The sequence below is a fragment of the Pagrus major genome, chromosome 10, assembly GCF_040436345.1.
Source record: "Pagrus major chromosome 10, Pma_NU_1.0".
NCBI classification, from domain to species: Eukaryota; Metazoa; Chordata; class Actinopteri; order Spariformes; family Sparidae; genus Pagrus; species Pagrus major.
In genome coordinates this window covers 18,745,358-18,771,608 of record NC_133224.1, presented here as the reverse complement: position 1 = coordinate 18,771,608, position 26,251 = coordinate 18,745,358, and the positions used below count along the sequence as shown (strand labels likewise).

Below are 26,251 nucleotides of genomic sequence, written 5' to 3'. Positions count from 1 at the left end.
TGAGGCATTTTAACATTGCTACTGGCTGAGAAGTGGGCCGTTTTAACTAGCTCAAACACATTTGTGTAGTCTATAACAATATATCACATGTTAAATCTAGCGTGAGGTGTTCAGTGCTGTCTGTGGCAGCCTGTAAGAGAAGTCTCAACCACAAGATGACGGGCCGTCAGCTGCATGCTGCTGCTCTCACAGTGTGAGCAACAGCCACAAAACACAACTCACAATATTTGCATAGGTAGATGTGTTTGTCGATGTCTCGTGTTGTTGAACGCACCACGGATAAAGACATACATTTGATCAATGCAGTATGCTACAAGTCTGAGTTAAATACATAATGTATCAAATGGTTTATGTATTTGCAGTGAAGAATACAAATGTATACGACACCCACATTGTTGCACTGTGGTGACAGACTTCCGTGAGCTTTCTGTGTCTGTATCATGATTGAGGTCTGCAGCGCTCTGAATCAAACGCACACAGCAAAGGCCCTCATGTTCCACAAGAGCAAGAATGCTTCATAATGCAAACAAACTTCCAATTCTCTAAAAATACATCTCTCCTAAAAGTGTGAGAAGATGTAGGTTGATCAGGGCCGGCTCTAGCCATTTTGGTGCCCTCGGCGAGATTAGGAGTTTGACATGCTACATGCTTCAGAGAGTGGTGTAGATAGCAGAGTAGAGGGCTCTTCCCCAGTAGCTGTTGGAGGCTTCTGCAAAAATGTCCCGAGTGCATCTGGATAGTTATAGAGTAGATTAGCCTAATTAAAACTGTACAAGCAGAAACATGAAGCTGCAGCAGACAGAGAAGGACAAACAATTATCATAAAGTACTGGTGATAATGCCAATATACAGTCACTGTTTTAAGTAGCGTGCACAGTGTACACTATATTTGCTGTAAATTTCACAACTTAAATAAAACAACAACAAAAGAAAACACTCACACTTGTTTAATTGAACATGGCTGCGGTAATTGTTCTTTCTTGTTGCAGTGTGAACATATTTACAACATGATCAGGAACATAAACTTCAAGAAAATCCCCCAAAAACATGGACGCTCATTGTGGTTTCCATGATTTGGCCCTTTTGTTTAGAGTTAGGGTCACGTTTTCATACAGGACAAAATGAAGTTACACAATTTTGCTTTTAAAACAGGCAATCAGCCAACATGTGGTGGTCAACCAGCAGCTCCAAAGTGCTTGAATAATGTAAATCTTCACACACACACACTCCGCCTCTTCAAACGCCCTGACAGGAGCCCAGTGTTATATAAAGCACCATCACAGTGACAGGATCATACGCACAATGAGGAACTCCACTGTGATCGCAGCTTTACTTCTCTGCAGCCTCAGTAAGTACTGGTAATGAATTACTGTACTGCTAAATCCTATGAAGCCAATGATCCCCTGTCAGCTAAGTGATGACTCTCTGCTGTTTGTTTCAGGCTGGATCTCTGTCTCAGGTTCTGAGTCTCAGACTGTGGAGGTTCAGTCTGGTCAAGAAGTCACTCTGCTGTGCTCCAACTTTTCAAGTTCTCCCACTCAGATAATCTGGTTCAGAGTGGTCAAGAGAAGCCAGCCCCGCTGTGTTTCCCACATGTTCAAGGCTACTGAACCTGCGAAACTCTGCGATGGATTTCAAAGTGGAAAATTTGAAATGAGCTCCAACATCTCCACTCTGTCTCTCAAAATCAAACAAGTGGACTCATCTGACTCTGGACTGTATTTCTGTGGATATTATTTGAGCGGAGCCCCACTTATTGTCAGTTCAACATATTTACAGGTTCAAGGTAAGATTACTGTAACAATGTAACATTTAGTTTCAGTGACCTAAGTGTAAGATTTTAGATTCATCAGATGGTTCAGCTTTTTAAATTCTCTTCTTTTCCAAAAATGTAATTTGTGTCCATTTAAATATGAATCAGATCTGAAGTCACTAGAGATAAATGTCTAATTTAGTGATCTTTCTTGTCGAAGTGTTTGGTGGAACAACAGAGCTGACCTGGGTGATCCTGGGCTGTCTGACTGTTTTCCTCATGATGGTCATCATTTATCAGGCTGTTAAAATCAACCAGCTTCAGAAAGGTAACTTGACTTAGATCATGTGATCATGAAATTGATGAAAAACCTATTTAACAGTGATTGTCCGTTAACTAACAGGGCATTGAATATCTGTCTTTCAGCTGATAATGAAGAACAGAATCCACAATGAAGAGAGGCAAGTCCAACATTGAGATTCTTCTGATATATTGATTAAAACTTGATGCTGGTAACTAATCTGAGAGTTATCTGATTCTTATTTACAGATTCTGGTCTCTGATGACCTGAGGGATGTAGCACTGAGACGGTATTCAACAGCAATCAGAAACAGGAGGCCTGCATCAGAGAGGGAAGTGGAGACTCGTGTTAGTTATGCTGCCATCAGATAAACTCAGACAGAAACTGTAACTGCAGCTCTGAGTAGAACTGATGTTTATCATGTGAATCTGCGTTAGGGATTGTTGTCTCTAAGTGATGGGTAGGAGGAATTAAGATCATGTATGTAATATGAAAATGTAATATTGTAATAAATATAATAAATTTGTGCAAAATTGGCAATATTTTTGATAAAAACAAGACATGTAAATGTGGAAATTGTACCTGTACTACGATATCATGCATGTGTGTAAAAAATGCTAAATAAAATAATTTTATTATAAAAACAAAATGTATTTTTAATTGATAAACAGTTGCGTTTGTCAAAACAAATACGTAGAAGCTCCAGCTGCCCATTATCCCTCGTGGTGCTGCGCAGCACTCATGACTCATGAGATCTCAACCACAGGAAGTTTGGCCTTCAGCTCTCCGCGTCATGACCACAAGCAACACCTTTCATGTTCACAGAGAGAAAAATCTAGCTCATAAAGAGCTTTTTACAGTAATGTAAAGATAAACAGATTATTCATAGAGATGAGCTTACATGTGGAGGTAAATCAAGCTCTTCTTAAACTGTGTGACCACGCCATTTCTCACAGATCACACTTAGCACTTCAAACTCAAACCTCCACACGTTGCACCAGTGTCTTACAACTTGTGAAAAGATGCCTGAAGTACGTGACAGTTGCTCAGCCACAGATGAAACCATTCACTCTGCTTCAGGCTGCACTTTGTAAAGACATGACAGATCACAGTGAAGCTTGTGAAATGAAGAAAATTGGGATTAACAAGCAAATGGCTGTCTGACATTATATTTATCTTAATCCTATCTGTAGCAATCACAAATCACACTTTGATGGTAAGATGGTGAAATATTTGTTTCATTGTGTAGACTGTTGAACCCTTTAATGATCTCAGCTAGATTCTGTTTTTTTTCCATTTTAATGTTAGCCATGACTGAAGCCACCAAAGGCAAAGCAGAGTTTAATTTAATATCCTTTTCAGAGTCTCGTCCAATAACAAAGCTGGTGAGTGTGTGTGATCCAAAAAAACAGGGGTGTGTTACAGAGAGAGGGGGAGAGCTGGTGCTAAATGTTGAGTCTGCTGCCACCAGTGAAACTCAGGACACAACTGGAACTGCAACTCTGGGTGGAAATGACCATCTGTGTTATCCTCAGCACAATGTACTTACACAGTGAGGCATTTTAACATTGCTACTGGCTGAGAAGTGGGCCGTTTTAACTAGCTCAAACACATTTGTGTAGTCTATAACAATATATCACATGTTAAATCTAGCGTGAGATTTTCAGTACTGTCTGTGGCAGCCTGTAAGAGAAGTCTCAACCACAAGATGACGGGCAGTCAGCTGCATGCTGCTGCTCTCACAGTGTGAGCAACAGCCACAAAACACAACTCACAATAATTGCATTGGTAGATGTGATAGTCGATGTCTCGTGTTGGTGAACGCACCACGGATGAAGACATACATTTGATCATTGCAGTATGCTACAAGTCTGAGTTAAATACATAATGTATCAAATGGTTTATGTATTTGCAATGAAGAATACAAATGTATACGACACCCACATTGTTGCACTGTGGTGACAGACTTCCGTGAGCTTTCTGTGTCTGTATCATGATTGAGGTCTGCAGCGCTCTGAATCAAACGCACACAGCAAAGGCCCTCATGTTCCACAAGAGCAAGAATGCTTCATAATGCAAACAAACTTCCGATTCTCTAAAAATACATCTCTCCTAAAAGTGTGAGAAGATGTAGGTTGATCAGGGCCGGCTCTAGCCATTTTGGTGCCCTCGGCGAGATTAGGAGTTTGACATGCTACATGCTTCAGAGAGTGGTGTAGATAGCAGAGTAGAGGGCTCTTCCCCGGTAGCTGTTGGAGGCTTCTGCAAAAATGTCCCGAGTGCATCTGGATAGTTATAGAGTAGATTAGCCTAATTAAAACTGTACAAGCAGAAACATGAAGCTGCAGCAGACAGAGAAGGACAAACAATTATCATAAAGTACTGGTGATAATGCCAATATACAGTCACTGTTTTAAGTAGCGTACACAGTGTACACTATATTTGCTGTAAATTTCACAACTTAAATAAAACAACAACAAAAGAAAACACTCACACTTGTTTAATTGAACATGGCTGCGGTAATTGTTCTTTCTTGTTGCAGTGTGAACATATTTACAACATGATCAGGAACATAAACTTCAAGAAAATCCCCCCAAAACATGGACGCTCATTGTGGTTTCCATGATTTGGCCCTTTTGTTTAGAGTTGGGGTCACGTTCTCATACAGGACAAGATGAAGTGACACAATTTTGCTTTTAAAACAGGCAATCAGCCAACACGTGGTGGTCAACCAGCAGCTCCAAAGTGCTTGAATAATGTAAATCTTCACACACACACACTCCGCCTCTTCAAACACCCTGACAGGAGCCCAGTGTTATATAAAGCACCATCACAGTGACACAATCATACGCACAATGAGGAACTCCACTGTGATCGCAGCTTTACTTCTCTGCAGCCTCAGTAAGTACTGGTAATGAATTACTGTACTGCTAAATCCTATGAAGCCAATGATCCCCTGTCAGCTAAATGATGACTCTCTGCTGTTTGTTTCAGGCTGGATCTCTGTCTCAGGTTCTGAGTCTCAGACTGTGGAGGTTCAGTCTGGTCAAGAAGTCACTCTGCTGTGCTCCAACTTTTCAAGTGCTCCCACTCAGATAATCTGGTTCAGAGTGGTCAAGAGAAGCCAGCCCCGCTGTGTTTCCCACATGTTCAGAGTTACTGAACCTGCGAAACTCTGCGATGGATTTCAAAGTGGAAAATTTGAAATGAGCACCAACATCTCCACTCTGTTTCTCAAAATCAAACAAGCAGACTCGTCTGACTCTGGACTGTATTTCTGTGGATATTATTTTAGCGGAGCCCCACTTATTGTCCATTCAACGTATTTACAGGTTCAAGGTAAGATTGCTGTAACAATGTAACATTTGGTTTTGGTGACCTAAGTGTAAGATTTTAGATTCATCAGATGGTTCAGCTTTTTAAATTCTCTTCTTTTACAAAAATGTAATTTGTGTCCATTTAAATATGAATCAGATCTGAAGTCACGAGAGATAAATGTCTAATTTAGTGATCTTTCTTGTCGAAGTGTTTGGTGGAACAACAGAGCTGATCAGTGTGCTCCTGGGCTGTCTGACTGTTTTCCTCATGATGGTCGTCATTTGTCTGGTTGTTAAAATCAAACAGCTTCAGAAAGGTAATTGGAGTTTTGTTGTATTTTTCACAGCCTCTTTTTTAAAGTTGTCTATGTGACAGACAAATCCACAACTTCCCATTCCATAAAATGCATCAACAGCAATATTTAAAACAGTGTCAACTAACTAAACATTTTGTCGCCGTCATTTCTAGCTCTTGCTGAAGGACAGATTCCACAGCAAACAGAGGTGAAGTTTAAGTTTAATTTTAAAATCTTTGTATTTCAGCACAATGGCTTCAAGTCCTTTGTCCGCTAAGTGAGATGAGTGACTGAAAATACTTTCATTCACAGAGCCCAGCTGAACTGAACTATGTTGCAGTGACATTTCGACCAAAAAAATCACACCGGAGGTCTGAAACAGAAGTAGAGACTGCTATTTATTCAGCGACGAGATAGACCCAGGAAGCACCTGAAACTGCAGATGCAAGTGCTCAGGCTGATTTTATTTTTATTTTTTGGTCAGCTTCTTTATTTCTTGCGTTTTGCCTTTCTTACTTCAATCTGGGAGCAGAAGCACATGATTGGAGTTTGATAAAAGAGGAATTAGTTAAACAAACTGATGACTATCAGCAACAGTTGTTTCAACCATAAAAATGAGTTTAAGTGAGTGACTTTAAAAACTAACAGGATAGGAAGAGACACAGTGAGGTCTGATCAAGACTGAGGTGAAAATCATGTGGCCAGTTAGATAACAGCTCTGTCAGAGTAAAATCAGTAAAGAAGCAGTGAACAGGGGTTTACTGTCATCTGAGATCAGCCTCAGGGAACATACAGTAAACGTTTACAGTAATGGTACGGTTGTGATCTGTATCACAAGGGAGGTGTCAACTTCTAAGACTTGTGAAAAGATGCTGCACACTCTCACATCATCCAGTCTACAGGCTGTGTATGACAGATACCATCCATCTCCACTGTGATATGAACTCAATGCAAGTGTGTCTGCACCTACATGGAGGATCTAAGATCAGGTCAGACACAGATCAAATGTGAAGTTTAATTCAAGCATGATTTCATATTTGCCAGCCTGCCCCTCAACATCCATGTTTTAAACCAACTTATCACCTGGTAGCAACTTTTAACCTATTTTAAAGGCCCAATATTGTTTCTTTTTTCAATCATAAAGCAGGTCTAGGTGCTGTGTAAATACTTTGAAATTATCAAAACGTTTAATCCACAGAGAAACGCACAGAATCTATATTCTATATTCTATCTATATTATACTCAGACAGAGGGTGAATAGAGGTACAGCATTTTTGATCCATAGAACTTGGCCCCATTTCCACTATGTACAACTCTTTTGATCATGTTTCACCCTGTAATAGAACTTAAATGAACAATTTTAAAAATACAACAACAGGTCCACTCTCTTTTTCATTTAGATAGATGTGTGCTTTGTGTGGGTGATTTGATTCTGTTTTTGTTGCTTTTGCACATCCTTGCATTGTTATGTTAAAATGATTAGCCAATACATCATCCTCATTGTTGATCAGACTAATTATTTGTTCTTTAGCAAATGATGAAGAGCATCATTTAGAAAGACATTGAAAATCCATATTTTCAAATGATTTTTGTATGGTCTTAACTCATGGTTATATATTTATTATATTGCATATTGTTTGCATCCATTTTAGATATCATCTTACTATGTTTGTGCAGTCCTATATGGGAGAGTTGTCTGACGGTTATTTGAATCTGGACTCTGATCACCTCAGAAATAAGTGGAGACGGCACACTGTTGCCTCAATATAACTGAGGTAAAAACGATGTGGTCTGTTTACTTGAAGCTTTTTTGTCCAGTTGACAACATCTGAAATATTTATACTGAAAATATAATGCTCTACTATATCATGCATGTGTGGGAAATGTATGCTACATGTCTGAATTAAAAATAAAATGTGTTGTATGAGCTCCACCTTCCCTTTGTTCCACTGTGGTAACAAACATAGCTGTCTGTGTGTGAGGTATCTGTATCATGGCTGAGGTGTTATCTACAGGAAGTTTGGCCTTCAGCTCCGCCTCTTCAAACCCCTTGACAAGATCTCAGTGACATGACCATAGGCACAATGAAGAACCTCACCGGGATGACAGCTTTACTTCTCTGCAGCCTCAGTAAGTACTAAAACTATTAAACTACTATTATTAAAGCCATTGATTACTTTCCTGCTGTTTTAGCTGTCGGCTAAGTGATGAATCTCTCTGCTGTTTGTTTCAGGCTGGATCTCTGTCTCCGTCTCTGACTCTCAGACTGTGGAGGTTCAGACTGGTGATGATGTTTCTCTGCTGTGCTCCAACTTTTCAAGTTCTCCCACTCAGATAATCTGGTTCAGAGTGGTCAAGAGAAGCCTGCCCTGCTGTATTTCCCACATGTTCAAGGTTACAGAACCTGCAACACTCTGTGATGGATTTCAAAGTGGAAAATTTGAAATGAGCTCCAACATCTCCATTCTGTTTCTCAAAATCAAACAAGTGGACTCTTCTGACTCTGGACTGTATTTCTGTGGATACACTGTGGCCAGAGCCCCACTTATTGTCAGTGCAACGTATTTAGAGGTTCAAGGTAAGATTGTTGTAAAGTGTCTCTCTTCTGAGAGATATGGCTTATTTGGTGCTTGTTTTGTTTAATTTGTTTTAATTATTTAATGTCCATTTAAATATGAATCAGATCTGAAGTCACGAGAGATAAATGTCTGATGTAGTGATCTTTCTTGTAGAAGTGTTTGATGGAACAACAGGGCTGACGAGTGCGATCCTGGGCGGTCTGACTGTTTTCCTCATGATGGTCGTCATTTGTCTGGCTGTTAAAATCAGAAAGCTTCAGAAAGGTAATTGGAATTCATTTTATTGTATTTTCACACCGTCTACCTATTTGCTGTCCTGTATGGCTGTCAGGTTAGGGGGGTGAGCTTACCTAATGGAAACACCAGTGTGACTTTCAAAGGAGGAGACGAGCAGCAGCCTCCGGGGCTGAGAAACAAAGCCAGTGAGGAAGGAACCAAAAATTGCAGCTCCTCGAATGGCCACTTGAGTCTGTCTCCAGAAACCCCTGTAAGTGCCCATGTAAAAATGCCCAACTTTACAGCAGAAATAAACAGACAACCGACCTGAGGAGATAACGCCCACAGAATCAGTAACTTCTTTTAAATCACTTCTTAAAACCCACTTCTAATGAGCTGCTCTTGTATGTAGACACCCGTTTTCCCAATTCTATTAGTCCTTCTTTCCTTTGCTCCATTGCTTTATCTCTCTAATTATTCATTATTATTAAGATATACTTATTTTTATTCTTTTCACTGTCTTAAAATCAGTGTCTGAGTATTTTCTGTGGTGTATCGGGGTGCGTTGTCCAGCTGGGGGGCCGTTGCCCCGACACCAGTGTTTGGGTGGTTGTTGGGTGGCGCCCCCTTGGGTGCCATGACCAGGACCAGAGCCTTGCTGGAGTGGCCGGTGAGGTTCACTTCATCTGTCGGTGGTTTTGATGCTGTGGCTGATCAGTGTTTATACAGTATATGTAAATGTCTGTGTTTTATGTGTGTATGCCTGTATGTGTATGTATGGCCTGACTGTTAAGCAACGCTGTTTTGAAAGGTGCTCTATAAATAAAGTTGTTATTATTATTAATATTATTGTTATTTATTATTTAGGCAAAATTAGATTATTATGGTCATATATTTTCACTTTCTTAAAAAATGAAAGGTGCACTTTATAGTTTTGGGGAAGAAATTTTGCATCAGGTCAATATATAGAGAGGAGATGGGTAAAAGATGTTCCTCACTATCTTGCTGATACGTAGAGTATAGTATACTGTCCGTTCTGTCCACTATTTTTTCACTGCTAAGTGTTTGGTTAAAGTTACTGTCTGCGTGTAAATATCTAGGAATGAACTGTTTGTTGTTGGATTGCCAACACTGAAACTGGCTGGGTCGATCAGGTCAGCAGAGAAATGATGGGTAAGCTCACTTTCTTTCACCTCTAGCCTAAAGCCAAACGCAGTTCCAACTTATGCGCAGGCAAACCAAGCCTAGGAAGCCCTAAACAAGTGAGGATCAAATCTCAGTGGTCGTGTGGCTGTGACATGTCTATATGAACCAGTGACTTCCTGTTAAATATAATGCATTAACAGCAATATTTAAAACCGTGTCAACTGACCAGACATCTTGTTTCTGTCATTTAGCTCCTGATGAACAGGAGGAACAGAATCCACAACAGACAAAGGTGAAGTTTATGTAGTTTCACTGTTAAATCTTTGTATTTCAGCACAATCACTATGAGTCATTTGTCGGTTAATGATTTTGTCTTCTCACGCACTCAGCTAAGTGAAATGACTGACTGGACGTGCTGTCTTTCACAGAGCTCAGATGACCCGAACTATGCAGTAGTGACTTTTCATCTGACGTCAAAAAGAAACCACAGGCCTGCAACAGAAGGTGACTGCAATTTATTCAGCGTCCAGACTGCAATTTAATCAGCCACCAGACATGGAACTGCATCTCAAAGATAGACTGATGTTTTAGTGTAGTTGGTGGGTGCACCATCACTTTAAACCATCACCAATAGCATCAAAGTTACTATCAGGTTCTCATAAGAATTCTATTTTGTGACATTGCAGAGGAAAATGTTCATGTTCCTTTTTTGTTATCTTGTTCTTGCTTCTTTATTTTGTCGTTTGTGTCATACTTTTTACTGCCTTACATTTCAATCTGAGAATAAAATACGCACGACCAGGCTATAAAAAGTGACTAAACATCAGCAACTCATCACTTGTTTGACAGGAAGAGACGGCACAGTGAGGTCTGATCACGACTGAGGTTAAAATCATGTGGCCTGTTAAAGTCAAAGCTCTGTTGGAGTAAAAACAGAAGCAGTGAACAGTGGTTTCCTGTCACATGACATCAGCCTCATATATATATAAGTGTAGAAGCTTTGGGGAACATACAGTTAATGGTTACAGTAATGGTACGGGTGTGATCTGTCTCACGAGAGAGGTGTCAACCACTAAAACTTGTGAAAAGATGCTGCACACCCTCACATGAAACCATCCAGTCTACAGGCTGCAGATGTTGACAGATGCCATCAAATACCCTCTGTGATATGAACTCAATGCAAGTGTGTCTGCAGCTACATGAAGGATCCCAGATCAGGTCAGACACAGATCAAATGTAAAGCTTTAAGCATGTCTTCATATTTCCCAGATTGCCCGACAACATCCACTTTTTAAACCACCTTATAATGGCCTGGTAGCAACATTTAACCGATTTTACAGATGCTACAGTATATAAATACTTTGGAGTAGGCTCAGGCCTGTGAGAGCTGACCAGTCAGAGCAGGTTGGCCTTAAGAGACAGGCACTAAAACAGAGCATTAGAACAGAGGGTGAATCGAGGTGCTGCAGCAATGGAAAGTAAGGGTGAACAAAATGTGTTTTGAACATTAAAGCACGTAAACATTTTTCAGTAGGCACCAGAAATAAAAGTAGAAACCTGAAAATTAGCATAATGTGGAACTTCAAGCAACTTATCAAGCCTCCATTATGAAACAAAGATGCCTGTATGAAGTCTTTTGACAGCTGCTTTGCTATTTTGGTTTGGTTTCTTGTGGACCCTGCAGTGACAATCTGTGTTTGGAGGAATTGATCATGAGCAGAAAACCCCTGATCATGATGAATAATGGAATAGGCTGAAAAAAAGGGGGGGGGGGGTCGCACGTTACCGTCATCAACATCACAAATTTAAGCCATTGTCGAAAGTTATAAGTGCTTAATAACTTCATCCGTGTGCACTGTTTTAACGCACTAGTTGCATAATTTGAGCAACGACTGAATGGATGTTACATGTAATGTCAGGGCAGAGACAAAGTTCAATGTTAGCAGCTCCTTCAGTAATAAGCTGGACACATTATTTAAGATTGGGTTTAATAAAAGCTTTAACTCAGCTTCCTTATTAGATCAGTTACCCTTGAAATAAATGCTGGAATATTAGGTTTAACAAGAACATGTTAAAGAATACCTGTGTTGTTTAGTGTCAATTCTTCATGAGTGTCTTTGTTGTGGGAGGTCAAATCTGAATAGTCGGATCCTTGGCGTCTATTTCTCTCATAGTGGTCACCATTGGTCCTGCTGTCAAAATCAGGATACTTCAGACAGGTAGGCTACTTTTGAGAGTTACTGAATCCGTCTCTAGTTTTATTCGCTTATTCATCTTTAAAGTTGTGTAATACAAGGGGCTAATCCCAAACTGACTTTTTGCCCAATGCAATTAATAAACTGTTGAACTGACACTTGTCTCAGTGTTATATGAAGCTCAAAATGTATAATACAAAAAAACCCTGTATCCTTCCAAAGACAGTGAGACACTGCAGGCCTGCATCAGAGAGAGCTGAAGACAAATGTTGTGTTTGCGGCCACTTGATATGCTGTACACAGGGAGCAGCTGAAACCACAACTCTGAGTGGAACTGTTGCTTTATCATATTCATTTGTGAATGTGCAATTGGTGTATGGGAGAAGCTGCCACCATTGTCAAAACCTCAATTTTTGTAATAAAGATATTTTATCTATGATAAACTGACTTTTTTTCTTCTATCAGCAAAATCCATCTTATTTTGTGTGCCTCTTCTGAAGCCACTGATGACTGTCCAGATTCTCTTGTAGAGTTTTATATGGTTAACAGCAGCGGAGGAGTGAGTAGGGTTCAGATTTATTCTCTGGCAGGAAGCACAGTGTGGTCTGAGCACAGATATGTGCATGCATGCAACAGTGGGCATGCAATATGCAAGTATCGATGCCATGTTTGTTATTTCCATTGTGGTGATAAACAAAGCTGTCAGTGACGGCTTAATTTGAAGTTACAACCACAGGAGCCTTTAGTTCTCTGCATCATACCCACACACAATAAAGACCTATTGATTTTTAGAGTCACATCCCTTGAAAAATGTTTTTACATAGTACAAGTAAGTCTTAACTTGTTATGAAGCAGTCTTAATTTAGTACTGATACATGTATACACAAACAAAACCATCAGCAATAAGTTTTTTCCATTCCTATTTCTCACAACCTGAGGAAATAAGCTGCTCTGAAGTCTGGTGGTACATCTATATCTTTCTCTTGGCTTATTATTATGAAGATATAACACTACTCAGTAATGTTGTTAACTTAAGCTTTGGCCGTGTTTAAAAGAGAAATAGTACTAAGATAATCTGCTAATAGTGCAGTATAATTAAGTATAGTGTTACCTTTTATTCACTCCTTTCCTAAACTAATGCACACAAGCCAGACCAAGATGCACTTTTAACTGTTTCCCATGCATGCTCTTGTACAGCTGCTTGTTATAAATATTTTTGCTGAAATAAAGGTTTTGTAGAAAATGTGTTTATACTGGCCAAAGTAAGGGGACAAAAAGTATTCTTTTGGTTTCAGTATCACCCATAAAATGATTTAACTACATCCACTTCAAATTATAACTGTAGATGTATCAGTGGCTCATTTGTATTGTATTATGTTGTAGCCTGACCCTGAGGAAGCATACCTCTGATAAAATCATTTCCCATCCAAACACCAAGTTAGACATGTTTTTAAAACTTGAGCAACTTTTCTAAAAGGAAGCCATAACAGTGACACTTTTACTTGGTAAAATACATCTACAGTTTTAATGGCAATATATTACTAACACAGAGTCCATGTTTATGTTTTAAACATTTTATTCATGCAGGTCAGATTTACAAAATAGCAATACAAAGCAAAGTACTGCAAGTTGTCCCTTCATCAAAATTCTGTGTAAAATCAGTTACTATAGCAAGTTCATTGTTTCATTGTTAATTGACTTCATGTTTTACAAGGGTTTAAAAATGTCTGCAAGAAATGGATTTTCTTCCTAGTCCATTCAGTCAAAATATTAACCCTTGTCCAGCTGAACCAAACCAAGCTTTATTGAATGCTTTTCCAAATTTCCACACTTAAAAACATTTACCCGAAGCCAACTATGGTCCCCAGATCCAGCAGGATTTGGAGACCGTAGTCAGTATTCTATTTGCTTGGAGTTCCTGAAAAGGGACTACATTTTGAATTATTTCCCAGCAAACACTGGGAATAGAGTAGCAGATTTATAGCAGAATGGATAGTTCTGTGTACAGGTAATGAGTAAAAGAAAAAACACTTAACTAGCCACTACTGCAGTGTCTATAAATGATCAATCTTACTACAAACCTCTGTAGTAAATGACCACTAAACTTTTATCCATAAAAGTTCAATGTGAGCATATGCTGTCTGCTTTACTTTTTACTTCAGTGGTTCTTAAACCCTTTCACTTACCTGTTGACTCTGAAGGTTTCCAGCATCCTTTGAGGTCATCTCCCCACAGACTCATGGTAAACTAGTCTCAGCTATGAAATCTCACCAGGTTGACTCTGGCTGGAGTGTTACACCCAAGCTCTAAAGTGGAGACTCAGTTGGCACTGAAAGGGACAAGCTACAGGGTACGCTGAAGATGAAAACTTGGCATTTCAGACAAGACCAGAGGAGATATTTCTTTAATCAACGTGACGATTTTAACAAGTTTGCTGGACGTGATTTCATCATTAATGCTCATTAAATGTAGGAGCTGGTTATTTTTTTTCGAAAGGTCCTTGCACAGTGTTCGAGTTAATTCAAGCGGTTACACTGATGAAGTGCTTTAGCGCTGGGCATTATTTTGAGCAAATCTCTGAACATCATAACTGCACAACTCCGTTTATTAAAAACAAGTTCGACAATGGATAGGTACATGTGAGCGATTTGCGGTAACTGTCCTATTAACAGTTACTTTATACATTAATCAAACCCCTTACGCCCTAGAAGTTTTAATTTTCACAGCAACGCCACATGGAGGTTTGGTTGTCGATGAAAAAGCTTAACATGATGGAACCAACGTGCAGATTGGATTTAATACCAAGCATGACTTAGTTCAGTTAAATCTACAGTCACAAGTATCGCCTAGAAACTTATGCTGAAATTATTCAGCGGTCTACAGGTCACACACAACATCAGAACACTAATTATTCAACGTAAAAGTACAAATTAAAAAAAGGAAACGCCTAACTCAGACGTCAAGCATTAAAAATACTACAGCACAATAACAAACAATAAGGGGAAAAAAATTCGAGTGTAAAAATTGTCCCAAAATAAAGCAAAAACAGACGTGGACGTCGGCAATTAACGTCCTCCTGTGAACATCGTAGGGGAACGCAACGCGCTCAGCCACAGACAGGAAGAGGATAGTGTCACGTGCATCAGGAGGCGGCGAGCGGCGACGCAGTCGGACGACGATCCTGGAAAAAGAGCAAATGACACAAATGAACTGTCTGCAACTGTAAAAACAAGCACGCTGTTCCATCTTAGGTATCTACATGTTGTCTTTAGTTCGAGGTCTGCATCTTGAGTTCCGTTCTGTAGTCAGAGATCCCAGACTCATTAGTTTGTCTTTATCAGATTATGGCACACTCTTACAACTGATGACAGCTGAAATCCAAGTTAGTGCACAGACGTGTATTAACAACGAGTTAACAGCTTATTGAACAGCACCTCGTACGCATGCTTTTTTAGACCTGCTTTTCCACACAAGCTCTGGACGGTGAAGAACAAGTCACAAGCTGCCTCTGCCTTTACAGGGACGAAAGGTAATTTTAGAAAAGATATGAACACCAGTCTATCTCAGACCTATTCTCACCTTCACATGCCCAGGCCTTGCTTAATAAGCGTAGCGTGCAGGCGGTGGCGGAGGCAGTCGGTCTGCGTAGGGGTCCCTGGCACGTGGAACTCCGTAAGCCGGGACCCGGGATACCGGAGAGAGTCGGGAGCGCTCGTAGGAGTAGCCATTGCTGGCAGGGGGCATTGGCGTGCTAGGCGCTCTTCTGAGGGGACTGCGATCTCTGGCGTAGTACGAGGACGGAGGAGGTGGGAGGGGTCGACGCTCGTACAGGTCAAGCGACGAAGTCATAAGACGGTCTCGGACAACGGCTGATGGGGGAGGGGGAGGAGGAGGAGCGCCGGCACGTTGGTCCTCGTAGGAGGCCATGCCATATGGGCGTGCCCTGTACTTCTCATAGTAATCTACCACGCCATACCTGTCCCTCTCGCCCTCATAAGGACGGTCAGGATAAACAGCTCGTCTAGGGGGAGGAGGTGGCAGAGGGGGGGCAGGGTAACCTGGGGGTATATGGCTGAGGCGGCCTCTCATGTAGCTGGGTGGGGGAGGCTCGTGCCGCTCTCCTGGATAGCGCGGGGGCCAATAGCCACCCCTGTCTGGGGGAGGTGGAGGATAGTCATCCCGTTCATCATGTCTGGGGCGGCTTTTGGAAATCTGGACATGGATGCGTTTACCTAAGTTAAAAAAATATATGTAAGGATACAGAAAATACAAATTAAATATTTAGGTTTAAAACGTGACAGGTGACACCTTCATCTGTACTTCCTTTACAAAATTACTTTTTCCTTTACCTTGAAACTCAGTGTTGTCCAGTCCCTTGATGGCATCCATGGCCTCGTCTGAGTTGGACATGTGTACAAAAGCAAAATTCTTGACAACAGCACACTCTGTAACTGTGCCATACTCTTCAAAGAGAGCACGGAGCTCGTCATCAGCCCCCTTTTCTACATTTGCTACATGCAGTTTGACTGAGCCCTGGTTCTTCCCATGGCTGGCCTCCACGTTGATTGGAGTGCCGTGGAGCTTGTGGAGGTGCAGATTCTTGATGGCCTTGGTAGCAGCCTTGCGGTCATCCATGTGGACGAAGGCGTAGTTCTTGATGATGGCACATTCTGTGACTGTGCCATACTGGGTGAAGAGTGCCTTGATTTCATCCTGGTCTGCCTCCCGGGGGAGGTTTCCTACAAAAATCTTCACCATTGTTCAAGATCTGTTTCGGGACAAATCAGAGAAATAGCGTGTACAAAGAGAAGGGGAGAAAAAACAATATGTCAAATGTTATTTGTACTCTTATTAGCGAAATAAGCCTGGATATTTGTTCTCAGTATAACGTTACTGTAGTCGCAGCGGTGAATTAACCGGTCCGGTCATTGCAAAATGGCTGACGTCAGTTGAACTACTGCAGCAACACTACTAGCCTTTATTCACACATTTTTAATGAGCTGTCGAATTTTTGTTAACAATACAGCGTTTCTATCCATTGTGTTGCTTTAACGTATGGATTTTTACATAAGTCCAAAACATTATTCCAGGTCTTTGTTTAGCAAATTCGCTAGTGCTAGCTGTTAGCTACGGTTAGCTTGCTAGCCAGGCCACGCTACTGCACAAAGCCCGGCTGTCCGTCTTAGCACACAGGCGAAGAGTGGCGAGCAAACGCTCAAACGTTTGTAGATATTCCAGGAACGTGAAATGTCGGGAACTCTAAATATGAAGACAGCGGTGTGTTAATTTTAATTTAAAGTTACCTTTTCACCGGGCGGCCTCTGGAAAGGACTTGGAGCTGCAGTTGAAGCCGGTTTCGAGAGTTTTCCTTCGGCCGACTTCCGTTTGGTTTCTGCCTGCGTCGTTTTCCTTCTTCTTCGTGGGCCCTGGCGGATCACAGCCACACCGCCCCCCACAGTCCAGGAGTGTGCGACAGCTTTATGGACATAACGTAAATTGACATTGGGATTACCCGCTTTGTTTTTTGTTTTTTGTTTTTCGATTTTTTTCCCCCTTTTTTTTTCTTTTTTACATATTTTCTGTTTTACAGCATGCATTAGAATGAGCCCCCGGGCATGTTTTGTCCAAGCTTGTCCGAAATCCCCTTCCAGTACATTCTTGTCCCAAGTTTGGGAATATCTCAAATAGCGTCACTATTTTCTAACACTGCTCGATTCATGTTGTTACCTGACACTACTACATTTTTACCTGCAATGTGGTTATGACTACTCTTAATCAACCTCCCTGGGTCAATGAGTAACGGTTCGGATTTACGGCAGGGCTGTTTGCAAACATCACTGGGTCAGTACTGAATGTGAAAGCATGCAGCAATCACAGGACTCAGGCGGGAACTTCCTGCCTGGTTAAGTTACACCATCGGGGAATTTTCGGTGCCGGAATGCTACGTTCAGGTGCTCAACTAAAAATCGTAAATTAAAGAACAGCAACCCATTCATGAAATGTTTCATCAGAAAAGTCCAAAAGGAAACATTGAACAAGTGTAGTAGTGTCTCGAGAAGTTTTTTGTTTTTATCCTATAATGCTAGTTCCTCGCGCAATACAATGATTTTAATAGTCATGCAACAGTAATATTTTGTATTATTTAATAATCTGTTGATCGTTTCAATTGTTGATTATTTTCAATAAACAATTAGTCTGTCACACATCAGAGAAGTATCATAATTTCCCAAAACCAAAGGCAGCATCTTCATATTTCTTTTATTGTCCAGTCTAAATAACAAATATATTCAATTTAGTAGGATTGAAACACACCAGGCAGCACATCTTCATACTTGATAAGCTAAGCAGTGCATGGTTGGCATTTAGCTTGATAAATGATTATTCGTTTTTATTCAGAAATTGTTAATTAATTCTCTGTTGATCAACTAACAGATTCATTATTTCTCTTAGTTAAGCCATCTAGCATGGAATAAATTGTTTCATATTATGCATTGTTAAAAATGTATGTACATTTAGTCAGTGGTCCTCTGAACTTGTATTATTGTGTGAGAGTAATTTAATTGCTAGACATTTGTGGCTAAAATTCTTACTTCTTCCTAGTTGTTGGACAAACCTTCCATGCTCACCGGATGTCAACAAAATTAAATGAAAATCCAGACTTTTCCTTTCTGTTTGCCACAGTTACCTCATCCACAATCAACAACCGCTATTTTTATCACTTGAACGCAGCATTGCTTTTACTGGGTCTTGTGAGGGTGACGAAACTCAAGAGTGTGTTAGAGAACAGGCTGCAGAGAGCAGTCAGGAGGAGTCTGTTTTCACACCAGCACCGTTAGTCAGTCGGTTCCCTCTATGTGCCGAAAACAAACAGCATTTGGTCTACTTCTCCGTGGAAGTGAAAGCAACCATCTGTATCGCCTGATTAAAAACTTCTACATTCAGGTAAGGCACACACATCTAGCAGTAGGAATAACTGAATAACTTTACTGTTTGTTTTGAATGGTAAACCACCTCATCCCACCAGATTCTAATGTTTGTCTTCTGTTTTGACAGCCCTTTATCACTGGTGGTCTGATTTCATCAAGGGCTGTGGAGCAGGATTTTGTTTCGCGATGAATGTGTCCCAGACAATGGAGACAGAGGAAGATCTAACTTGCCTCCATATAAAGCTTTACCACCCTCAGCAGAGTTGTAAGGGCCTTTACGGGCTGCTTCCTCTGGGGATCAGGAGCAGACAGTCAGCAGATGACCCTCTCAGGCTGGGGCGTGACGCCCAGACCTGCACCCTCGCCCTGGTTGACGCCCGGGTGTCCCGCAAACAGCTGGCTCTCCACGCCTACCGATCACCCAAGAACCCCGACATGCTGTTCACCATCCAGAACTTGAGCCAGAGGGGTAAGCTGTCAGTGAACAGCTCTACACTGGACTACCTGGAAAGGGCAGACCTCCCAGATAAGGCCCTGATCCGGTTCGGAGAGTATGAGATGCTGATCATCCGTGAGCCCGGCGTGGCCAAGGGGAACTTCGAAGTGGAGCTTGAGGTCCTGGCTGTCCCTCCGTCCAGAGAGACAGGCACGGGTGTGCCTAGTATGACACCAGTCATGGACACAGGCTCATGTGCGATGAGCAGTTTCCCAGGTGAACTGAGAGCACATGGGCCCCTGGAGACCGATGAGACACTGTGGTGTCATTCATGATGAACCATCACTGCGCTGTGAGACTCTTTAGTCTCTTTTTTGCATCTGAAGGCAATAACAAAGTACTGTGTAGCTGTTACATTAGAGCTCAAGCATGTTTAGATCCCACATTGTAATGTGAAATCATTGTATTAATTTGCCCTGTGTTTATTACCTCATTTCTACAACTCCATTTCTACAGATAAAACAAGCTGTGATCTTAATATAGTAACTCCTTCTTTGATGTGAATGCTATTTAAAGCCATTTATTTCTACATATTCAACCTGAGTACATTAAACTGTCTTTTTGTTAACATCTTTTCATCAGTGTTGTTATTCAATACTGCATACCAGCAATTGCTCGACCACCAGTTCAGGAAAACATACAATTTATTGCAATCATCAATACAGCACTTTTCTAGGAACACACAGCAGAGAGGTTTAGAGTCTAACACTTTAGAAACAGGTTTATCCAGATTTGCTTGAGATAACAACGACTTCTTTTTTTTTCTGCTTGGGCTCAAATTACAGTGATAGGCTGAGACAAAAGCAGAATTCCCACCTCTCTCCTTGGTGTCAAATTCTTGGAAACTTGAGCAGTTCCTCACATTTTCTACCCGTGTCACTCTGTGGTGGAAGGTGTATTCAAGTATTCCCCTGACTATAGCAAGAATCATTACAACAATACTTAATTAGTCCATCACAAGTTCAACTTTCACAATTTCCCCTTTCAAACCAAAATATTGCAGCAACACATCCATGGGAGGTACTTGTTAGCATTGCCCCAATGCAATATCATGTAAAATTGGATTATTAGCACTGGCACATTGATGTGTTATTAATATTTTAATGTTCTTATAGCTGTTAAAATAATGTAGTGGAGTAAAAAGTGCAATATTTCCCTCTGAAATGTAGTGGAGTATGAAGTATAGTATAAGTTAATACCAAATACCACATTTTTACTCTACATCTATTTGATAACTTTATTTATTTACTAGTTACTTTGCAGATTCAGATTATTTCGTGTTGATGTTAAGATGATTTTTTTTTTTTAAAGTGTAATCAATCAGAGCATCTTGTTTGGGTCAAGTCAAGAAACTGCTATTTCTTAAGTCTGAGAACAAAGTGCAGTGTCCTTCAGAGAATCCGTAATCCACTATATTGAACTTCAGAGCAGGAAATGCAAAATAACATCTTTATCTACTCGTGGATAAGAGCAATAATTGTTATTGTACTTGTTAAACCCAGACTTCAGGAATGAGTACAAGAGTCATAAACGTTTGGTATGTGATCGTTGTCTTGGAGGTGGCCGTGGAACCAGTCCAGCAAACACTATAAAACCATTTCTGGTTAACACAGTAATGACACGCTAACCAACACCCCCCTCAAGTCCAGTGCTTTGAAGGAAACCATAACCCTTGAGTCAGCAAACTAAACTTCTGAAAAGGAAATGGGGGGTGTGTGTGTGCATGTGTGCACGTGTGTGTGTGCGTGACACTTCTGACTCTGGAGGATTTACTTGACAGATTGCTTTGTCTTGTTTAGTAGCACATCTATCTTTACATCTATCACTGGTACCTGTTCAGCCCACAGTAACTACAAAAAAGAAAATACAGAAAACATACTTTCAAAAAGCTGAACAAGCACATCTGCAACTTTTATCAGGAAAAAGGACATTGCCAAATCTTCCAATAAATCAAGTGACTTGACTCATAGTGAAAACAGTTTGCTACCGTCATGTATTGAAACCAGACTCTTTTTGCAGGGTATGACATTAGCTGAATAAGTAAAAGCCATGGATTTTGCAACACCTCAGATTTTCCACTTAACTTTTACACTAACTAGAGGAAAGTTTGTGTCAAACTGGGAGAACTTTCCCTGGCATCTTAGGCAAACGTCATCTTTCTACAGTCACAATAAACCACCTGGGATTAACATCAGACTACAAATAATGAAAATATATAAACCTCTGTTATCAAACAGCGTCTAACATTCTGTCAGTAACATTGTGAATCTTTTAAAAAGGCACACCAAGAAGGTTTAAGTAAGCAGTATACAGTAATTAAGAAATGGGTTTAAGTTCAGATAATGTTGAAACAAAGGGTTTAATTTGTGCTTAGAAGGTCATGCAGTGGTTACAAGTATACATTTCAGGCCATATGGACTGCAGTCCAGTCACAAATGCAACACCATATGGCTTAAGCAATACTTCAATTTCAGCAGCTGTACCGTAGGTGGGGCAGAGTCTCTCTTGACAAGTTTGAGAAGTCTTGAGTAAATAAGAATCATTCCAAGATGTGACCTGTAGGATTGATCTTAATATTCCCCTATTAAACATCATCCATTACTTTGGTGTCGGCAGCAAACACGGATGTAACCATGCAGGTTTTCTCTGGACCGGACATTCACCCTGGCTCACGAACCCACGGGTCCAACTTTCACCAAAGGAACATATCCACTTCCTGTAAAAACAAAAGACACTTCACTATGAAGTCCATAAGACACTATTTTGTAAACGTTAGGTGAACTCGTACTGCTTTACCTCTCACTACACGACAGTCTGATCCGGTCTTTCCCCGGCTTGTAATGTTCAGAGATGTCCTGAGAAGCGACTCCAAGAGCCATTACAGCTCCCAGAGCAGAGATGGCCTGCAGACAGAGAGACAGGGTCAGTGATCTCACTCCTTGTCACTGAAACACTCAAACATGTTATCTTGTCCAGTACCTCATACCTGGGTTGCATTACCAAATATTAGTAAGAGCAACCCAAAAGTGAGCACCAACTTTACTCAAGACTCCCTAAAGTAATAAAAGCCACTCCTTCAAAATACTTTAAAAGAAGTTTAATGATTAATTTGAATAATAATAAATCATTCACAATAAATGCTTTACTAATTTAAAAACAAAAATACAGGAAAAAGTTGGTCAGCAAGATGAATAAAAATACATTTTGATGCAAGGTGCAAAATTTGCTTTAAAAAAACCCAATAAAAATCAATGCTTTCTGATTTTGAAAAACTGTACTGTAGTAAGAGAGTCACAACACAAGAGGGAGGCAGGAGACAGGCTAATGCATTGGTAAGAGTTGCTATGCAGTAAAGTTCAAACAACACCTACCTGTTCTCTACAGGATGCTGCACATCATCGGAGGACAACTTACCATGAGCTGGCATCTCCTGCATAGAGTCTAACAACCTACAAAGAGCACAAATACTAAGAATACCAAACCTGCATGCAATTTCTGGTACAAATACAAAGCTATAAATGTTGAGTTAAGACAATAATGGAAAGTGTGACTAATGTGTAGCGTGAACTCAATGACAGAGGAATGAAGAATGCAAATCCAGACTATTAACAACTGTCGCAGGACAACAAACACGTGCCATCGCAAAGCTCAGTTTATTTTTATTCTGTTTCTAGGAAAACAACTAAAGGGCTCGACACAAGGTAGGCAATGAACGACTGTTATTGAGGAAAGATGCAGCCCCCCAGGGAAATATGTAGCAACGAATGAACGTAGCGTAACATCATGTGGAGCCACAGAAATAGATACAGGAACATATTTTAAAGCAAATTCATTTGGCCATTGTTTAATTTACTCCTGGGCTTGTGGACAGCTAGATATTTTATTTCTCTAAGTAGGAACCAATTTAACCTTTCACAAAATCAGGTTTTTCCTTACCTCGCATCGCAAGCCTGATTAATTAACGTGCATCAACACAAGATCTCAATGGAAAGAACATTCGGTGTTGCTCCGCAAAGAACTACATTATGGACATTATTACCGCAAGTGAACAGGACAGAGAAAACATTACCTACCATGTGTCAAGCTGATAAATCTTAAGGGTGTGAACAGTGAAACAGAAAGCGAACAAGTTAAACGGCTTGGTATAACTTAATATAACTGGTCTGGTGAAGAGTGTGTCGGCCAAGTCATTAGTCTAAGAAGGCCTACCCAACGAGGAATAATTTCACAGTTAAAACGTTGTTGTTGGTTTGATTTTTTTATTAAAAAGCCTTCAAATGAAAAGCAACTTGTAGGGTAAATAAAATCATACATAACGGTGCAGCTATGGATTCTATTTCCGCATGAAAAAATAACACAAAGAGTAAAAAGAACAAAACCACACTGGAACTTTTGATTTGTCATGCTAACATGTCGCAAACCTCAGATTACTGTACAACCTTCCACACCAAGTATTATATTAAAGCCTCCTCAACACTAAAAAATCTTTTAAACTTATTTTGATGAGCATTTCATCATCAACCAACAACCTTAGTGTGAACAAATTTTGTTTACAAAGTCTACATATATTTTCATTTAAATGATTTCCCTTGTTATGAATTATGTCAGTTTCCCAGAGGCTGTATCCATTTAAAAAAAGATTGAACAGCAGAGTGTATGTGGCCATTAACAGCACTGCGTCACACTGAAAGAGACCAAGCACCTAAACCAGCATCCTGTTCTGCAAAACATGTTGTAGGATTTGAACAGTAAAACAAGCAGAAGGGAAAAAAAGGCATAAACAGCTCAGAAGAATACGTGAACTGTAGACATGGGATCGGGTGTTTTTTTAGTACGGGACTGTCCGCAAAACAGTATCTTCCAGTAAGTCTCAGGCGAACGCAACGCAATCCGCCATAGACGAGGGGGGATGCATAGCGCCACGTGCATCAGCAGACAACGACGATCTTGTCATATTCTAAACCTGGGAAGAGAGCACACCACACATGTCAAGGAGCGTGTTTTACTCGCGCAAAGGCTGATTTTTTTTATGTTAGAGCAGCAATATTTTAGGATTCTATCAGCAATGTTTAGTTGTTGTATGCATTGATCACTTGGCTGGACTAGACCTGCAGGTATTAAGAGGTCTGGCTGATGGTGATGGTTTCAAACGAATGGTTTCTGCCTCAACACATCGATACAGCTCCAAAATTGATTTTGGTAAATTTCTTAGATATTTTCTCAATGCCTACTTATCAATGTGATTTGTGATGATGAAATGAAACACCCACTCTTCTCACCTTGTATTACACTCTTGTAGGCCTAATAGCCTGCATATCGAGGTGGTGGTGGTGGCAATGGCACTCTGTCTGCGTAGCTGTCCCTGGGACGAGGGGCTGCATACATCGGAGGTCTGGACAGCGGGGAGAGCCGGGACCGCTCGTATCCGTACCCATTACCAGCTGACGGAGCAGGTGGAAGCGGGGCTCGTCTGATGGGGCTGCGGTCCCTCATCATGGATGAAGAAGAAGGGGGAGGCAGACGGCGCTCGTATGGGTCATGGTGCCCCATTGTGAGACGTTCTCTAACCAATGCTGAGGGAGGAGGTGGCGGCGGAGGGATAGCACTGGAACGCCTGTCATCGTAGCCTGACGGGCCATCGAGACGGGTTCTGTATTTCTCATAGTAATCAACCATCCCATAGCTGGCTCGCTCACCATATCCACGGTCAGGGTAAGGCGCTCGTCTTGGGGGAGCAGGCATCGGAGGCGGGGGAGGGTAAGCAGGCATGCGGCCTCTGTAGGGGGGCTCAGGCCTCTCCATTGGGTAGGGAGGAGGATAATAGCCTCTGCCAGGTGGAGGGGGATAGTCCTCCTCCTCTGGTGCCCCTCTGGGTCTGCTCTTTGAGAGCTGAACATGGATGCGCTTTCCTGAGAGAGAGAAAACATCATCCCTCTAATGTCAAAGGCTGAATACAAACAGTACGAAAACCCTTACAACTTCCAAACCTTTCGATCATGGAGTGGAGAATCAACTTACCTTGAAACTCTGTGTTATCCAGGCCCTGTATGGCATCCATAGCCTCATCCGAATTGGGCATGTGCACAAAGGCAAAGTTCTTGACAATGGCACACTCGGTGACGGTGCCGTACTCTTCAAACAGCTCCCGGAGCTCTTTATCGAAGCCCTTTTCTACGTTGGCTATGTGGAGCTTCACAGGGCCCTGGCTGTTCTTCCCTCTGCTGGGCTCCACGTTGATGGGCCTGCCATTCAGCTTATAATTGCAGAGCTCACGGATAGCTTTGGTGGCCGACTTGCGATCTTCCATGTGGACAAAAGCATAGTTTTTGTACTTGGCACATTCTGTCACAGTGCCATACTGAGCGAACAGAGCTTCCACTTCCTCCTTCCCAGCGTGCTGAGATAGGTTCCCAATGAAAATCTTCACCATTGTTGCTCCAGTGTAGTTCTCTAGAAAGGGGCAAATACAGGATGAGCCCAGTGTGCACTAACAGAAAATAACCAGTGAGAGAGCAGATGGTGAATGCATAACGTCAGTATCAGGAAATAGAAAGCTTGTAATCGAGGCGGCTGTAAGCACCCACGCAAAACGGTATTCAGAATCTCAAAGTGCCACTTTTACATTTTTTCTCATCAACCTTTCATTTTGCATAGTTTTAAACTATACGACTTCAAACAAAGCTGACTTCTAAAAACCTAAAGCTGAAAAAGTTTCCGTGTTTTCACTTCCTGGTCAGAGAGCTGCTCGCCCGGCTCGTATCATTTGAATAGCTGCTAGAATCAAGCTAACATTAGCTTCGAGGTGTTAGCCATTTTGTCTCATGTGATTTAACCAAATAAAACTCCGTTCAACTATTGACACTGTGTGTAGTCGCGTTTGGAGACGTGTGTAAACTCACGATAAACTGATAATAAAAGCGACGAAAGCGAACAGAGAAAACAAAGACGGCAGTACTCACAGCTTGTGATCGGCGCCACAACGTAGTCTTCTCCCTCACCTTCTTCTTCTTGTGTCACGGCGCCGGC

General features: G+C 41.1%; 6 protein-coding genes across 7 annotated transcripts; 4 read left to right on the top strand and 2 right to left on the bottom strand.

Annotated features, from left to right (window-relative positions):
• The first annotated feature begins 1,302 nt into the window (after window positions 1-1,302).
• LOC141004134 (uncharacterized) lies at window positions 1,303-2,425 on the top strand. Its single transcript, XM_073475632.1, has 5 exons — window positions 1,303-1,348; window positions 1,442-1,786; window positions 1,992-2,081; window positions 2,197-2,214; window positions 2,280-2,425. The coding sequence occupies exons 1-5, from the start codon at window positions 1,303-1,305 to the stop codon at window positions 2,423-2,425; spliced, it is 645 nt and encodes a 214-aa protein (XP_073331733.1).
• A 2,484-nt stretch (window positions 2,426-4,909) lies between these two features.
• On the top strand, window positions 4,910-6,084 carry LOC141004033 (uncharacterized). Its single transcript, XM_073475530.1, has 5 exons — window positions 4,910-4,955; window positions 5,049-5,393; window positions 5,563-5,688; window positions 5,841-5,875; window positions 5,980-6,084. Exons 1-5 carry the CDS (start codon window positions 4,910-4,912, stop codon window positions 6,082-6,084), a joined length of 657 nt encoding a protein of 218 aa, XP_073331631.1.
• Window positions 6,085-7,751: 1,667 nt separating this feature from the next.
• LOC141003345 (uncharacterized) lies at window positions 7,752-9,772 on the top strand. The gene is made up of 5 exons (XM_073474669.1): window positions 7,752-7,797; window positions 7,901-8,245; window positions 8,400-8,510; window positions 8,627-8,733; window positions 9,662-9,772. Exons 1-5 carry the CDS (start codon window positions 7,752-7,754, stop codon window positions 9,770-9,772), a joined length of 720 nt encoding a protein of 239 aa, XP_073330770.1.
• A 4,419-nt stretch (window positions 9,773-14,191) lies between these two features.
• On the bottom strand, window positions 14,192-17,265 carry rbm4.3 (RNA binding motif protein 4.3). Its single transcript, XM_073475498.1, has 4 exons — window positions 17,107-17,265; window positions 16,153-16,571; window positions 15,383-16,035; window positions 14,192-14,984 (listed from the first exon to the last, which is right to left on the bottom strand). The coding sequence occupies exons 2-3, from the start codon at window positions 16,559-16,561 to the stop codon at window positions 15,404-15,406; spliced, it is 1,041 nt and encodes a 346-aa protein (XP_073331599.1). The 5' UTR covers window positions 16,562-16,571; window positions 17,107-17,265; the 3' UTR covers window positions 14,192-14,984; window positions 15,383-15,403.
• A 1,337-nt stretch (window positions 17,266-18,602) lies between these two features.
• tifa (TRAF interacting protein with forkhead associated domain) lies at window positions 18,603-19,793 on the top strand. The gene is made up of 2 exons (XM_073475247.1): window positions 18,603-18,745; window positions 18,857-19,793. Exon 2 carries the CDS (start codon window positions 18,916-18,918, stop codon window positions 19,498-19,500), a length of 585 nt encoding a protein of 194 aa, XP_073331348.1. The 5' UTR covers window positions 18,603-18,745; window positions 18,857-18,915; the 3' UTR covers window positions 19,501-19,793.
• A 1,772-nt stretch (window positions 19,794-21,565) lies between these two features.
• On the bottom strand, window positions 21,566-26,251 carry LOC141003737 (RNA-binding protein 4-like). Of its 2 annotated transcripts, XM_073475176.1 has the most exons (6): window positions 26,185-26,251; window positions 25,244-25,675; window positions 24,505-25,134; window positions 22,597-24,188; window positions 22,022-22,128; window positions 21,566-21,941 (listed from the first exon to the last, which is right to left on the bottom strand). In XM_073475176.1, the coding sequence occupies exons 2-3, from the start codon at window positions 25,653-25,655 to the stop codon at window positions 24,527-24,529; spliced, it is 1,020 nt and encodes a 339-aa protein (XP_073331277.1). In that variant the 5' UTR covers window positions 25,656-25,675; window positions 26,185-26,251; the 3' UTR covers window positions 21,566-21,941; window positions 22,022-22,128; window positions 22,597-24,188; window positions 24,505-24,526. The 2 variants fall into 2 exon arrangements, with proteins under 2 accessions (XP_073331277.1, XP_073331278.1); XM_073475177.1 differs by having other exon boundaries at window positions 22,022-22,674.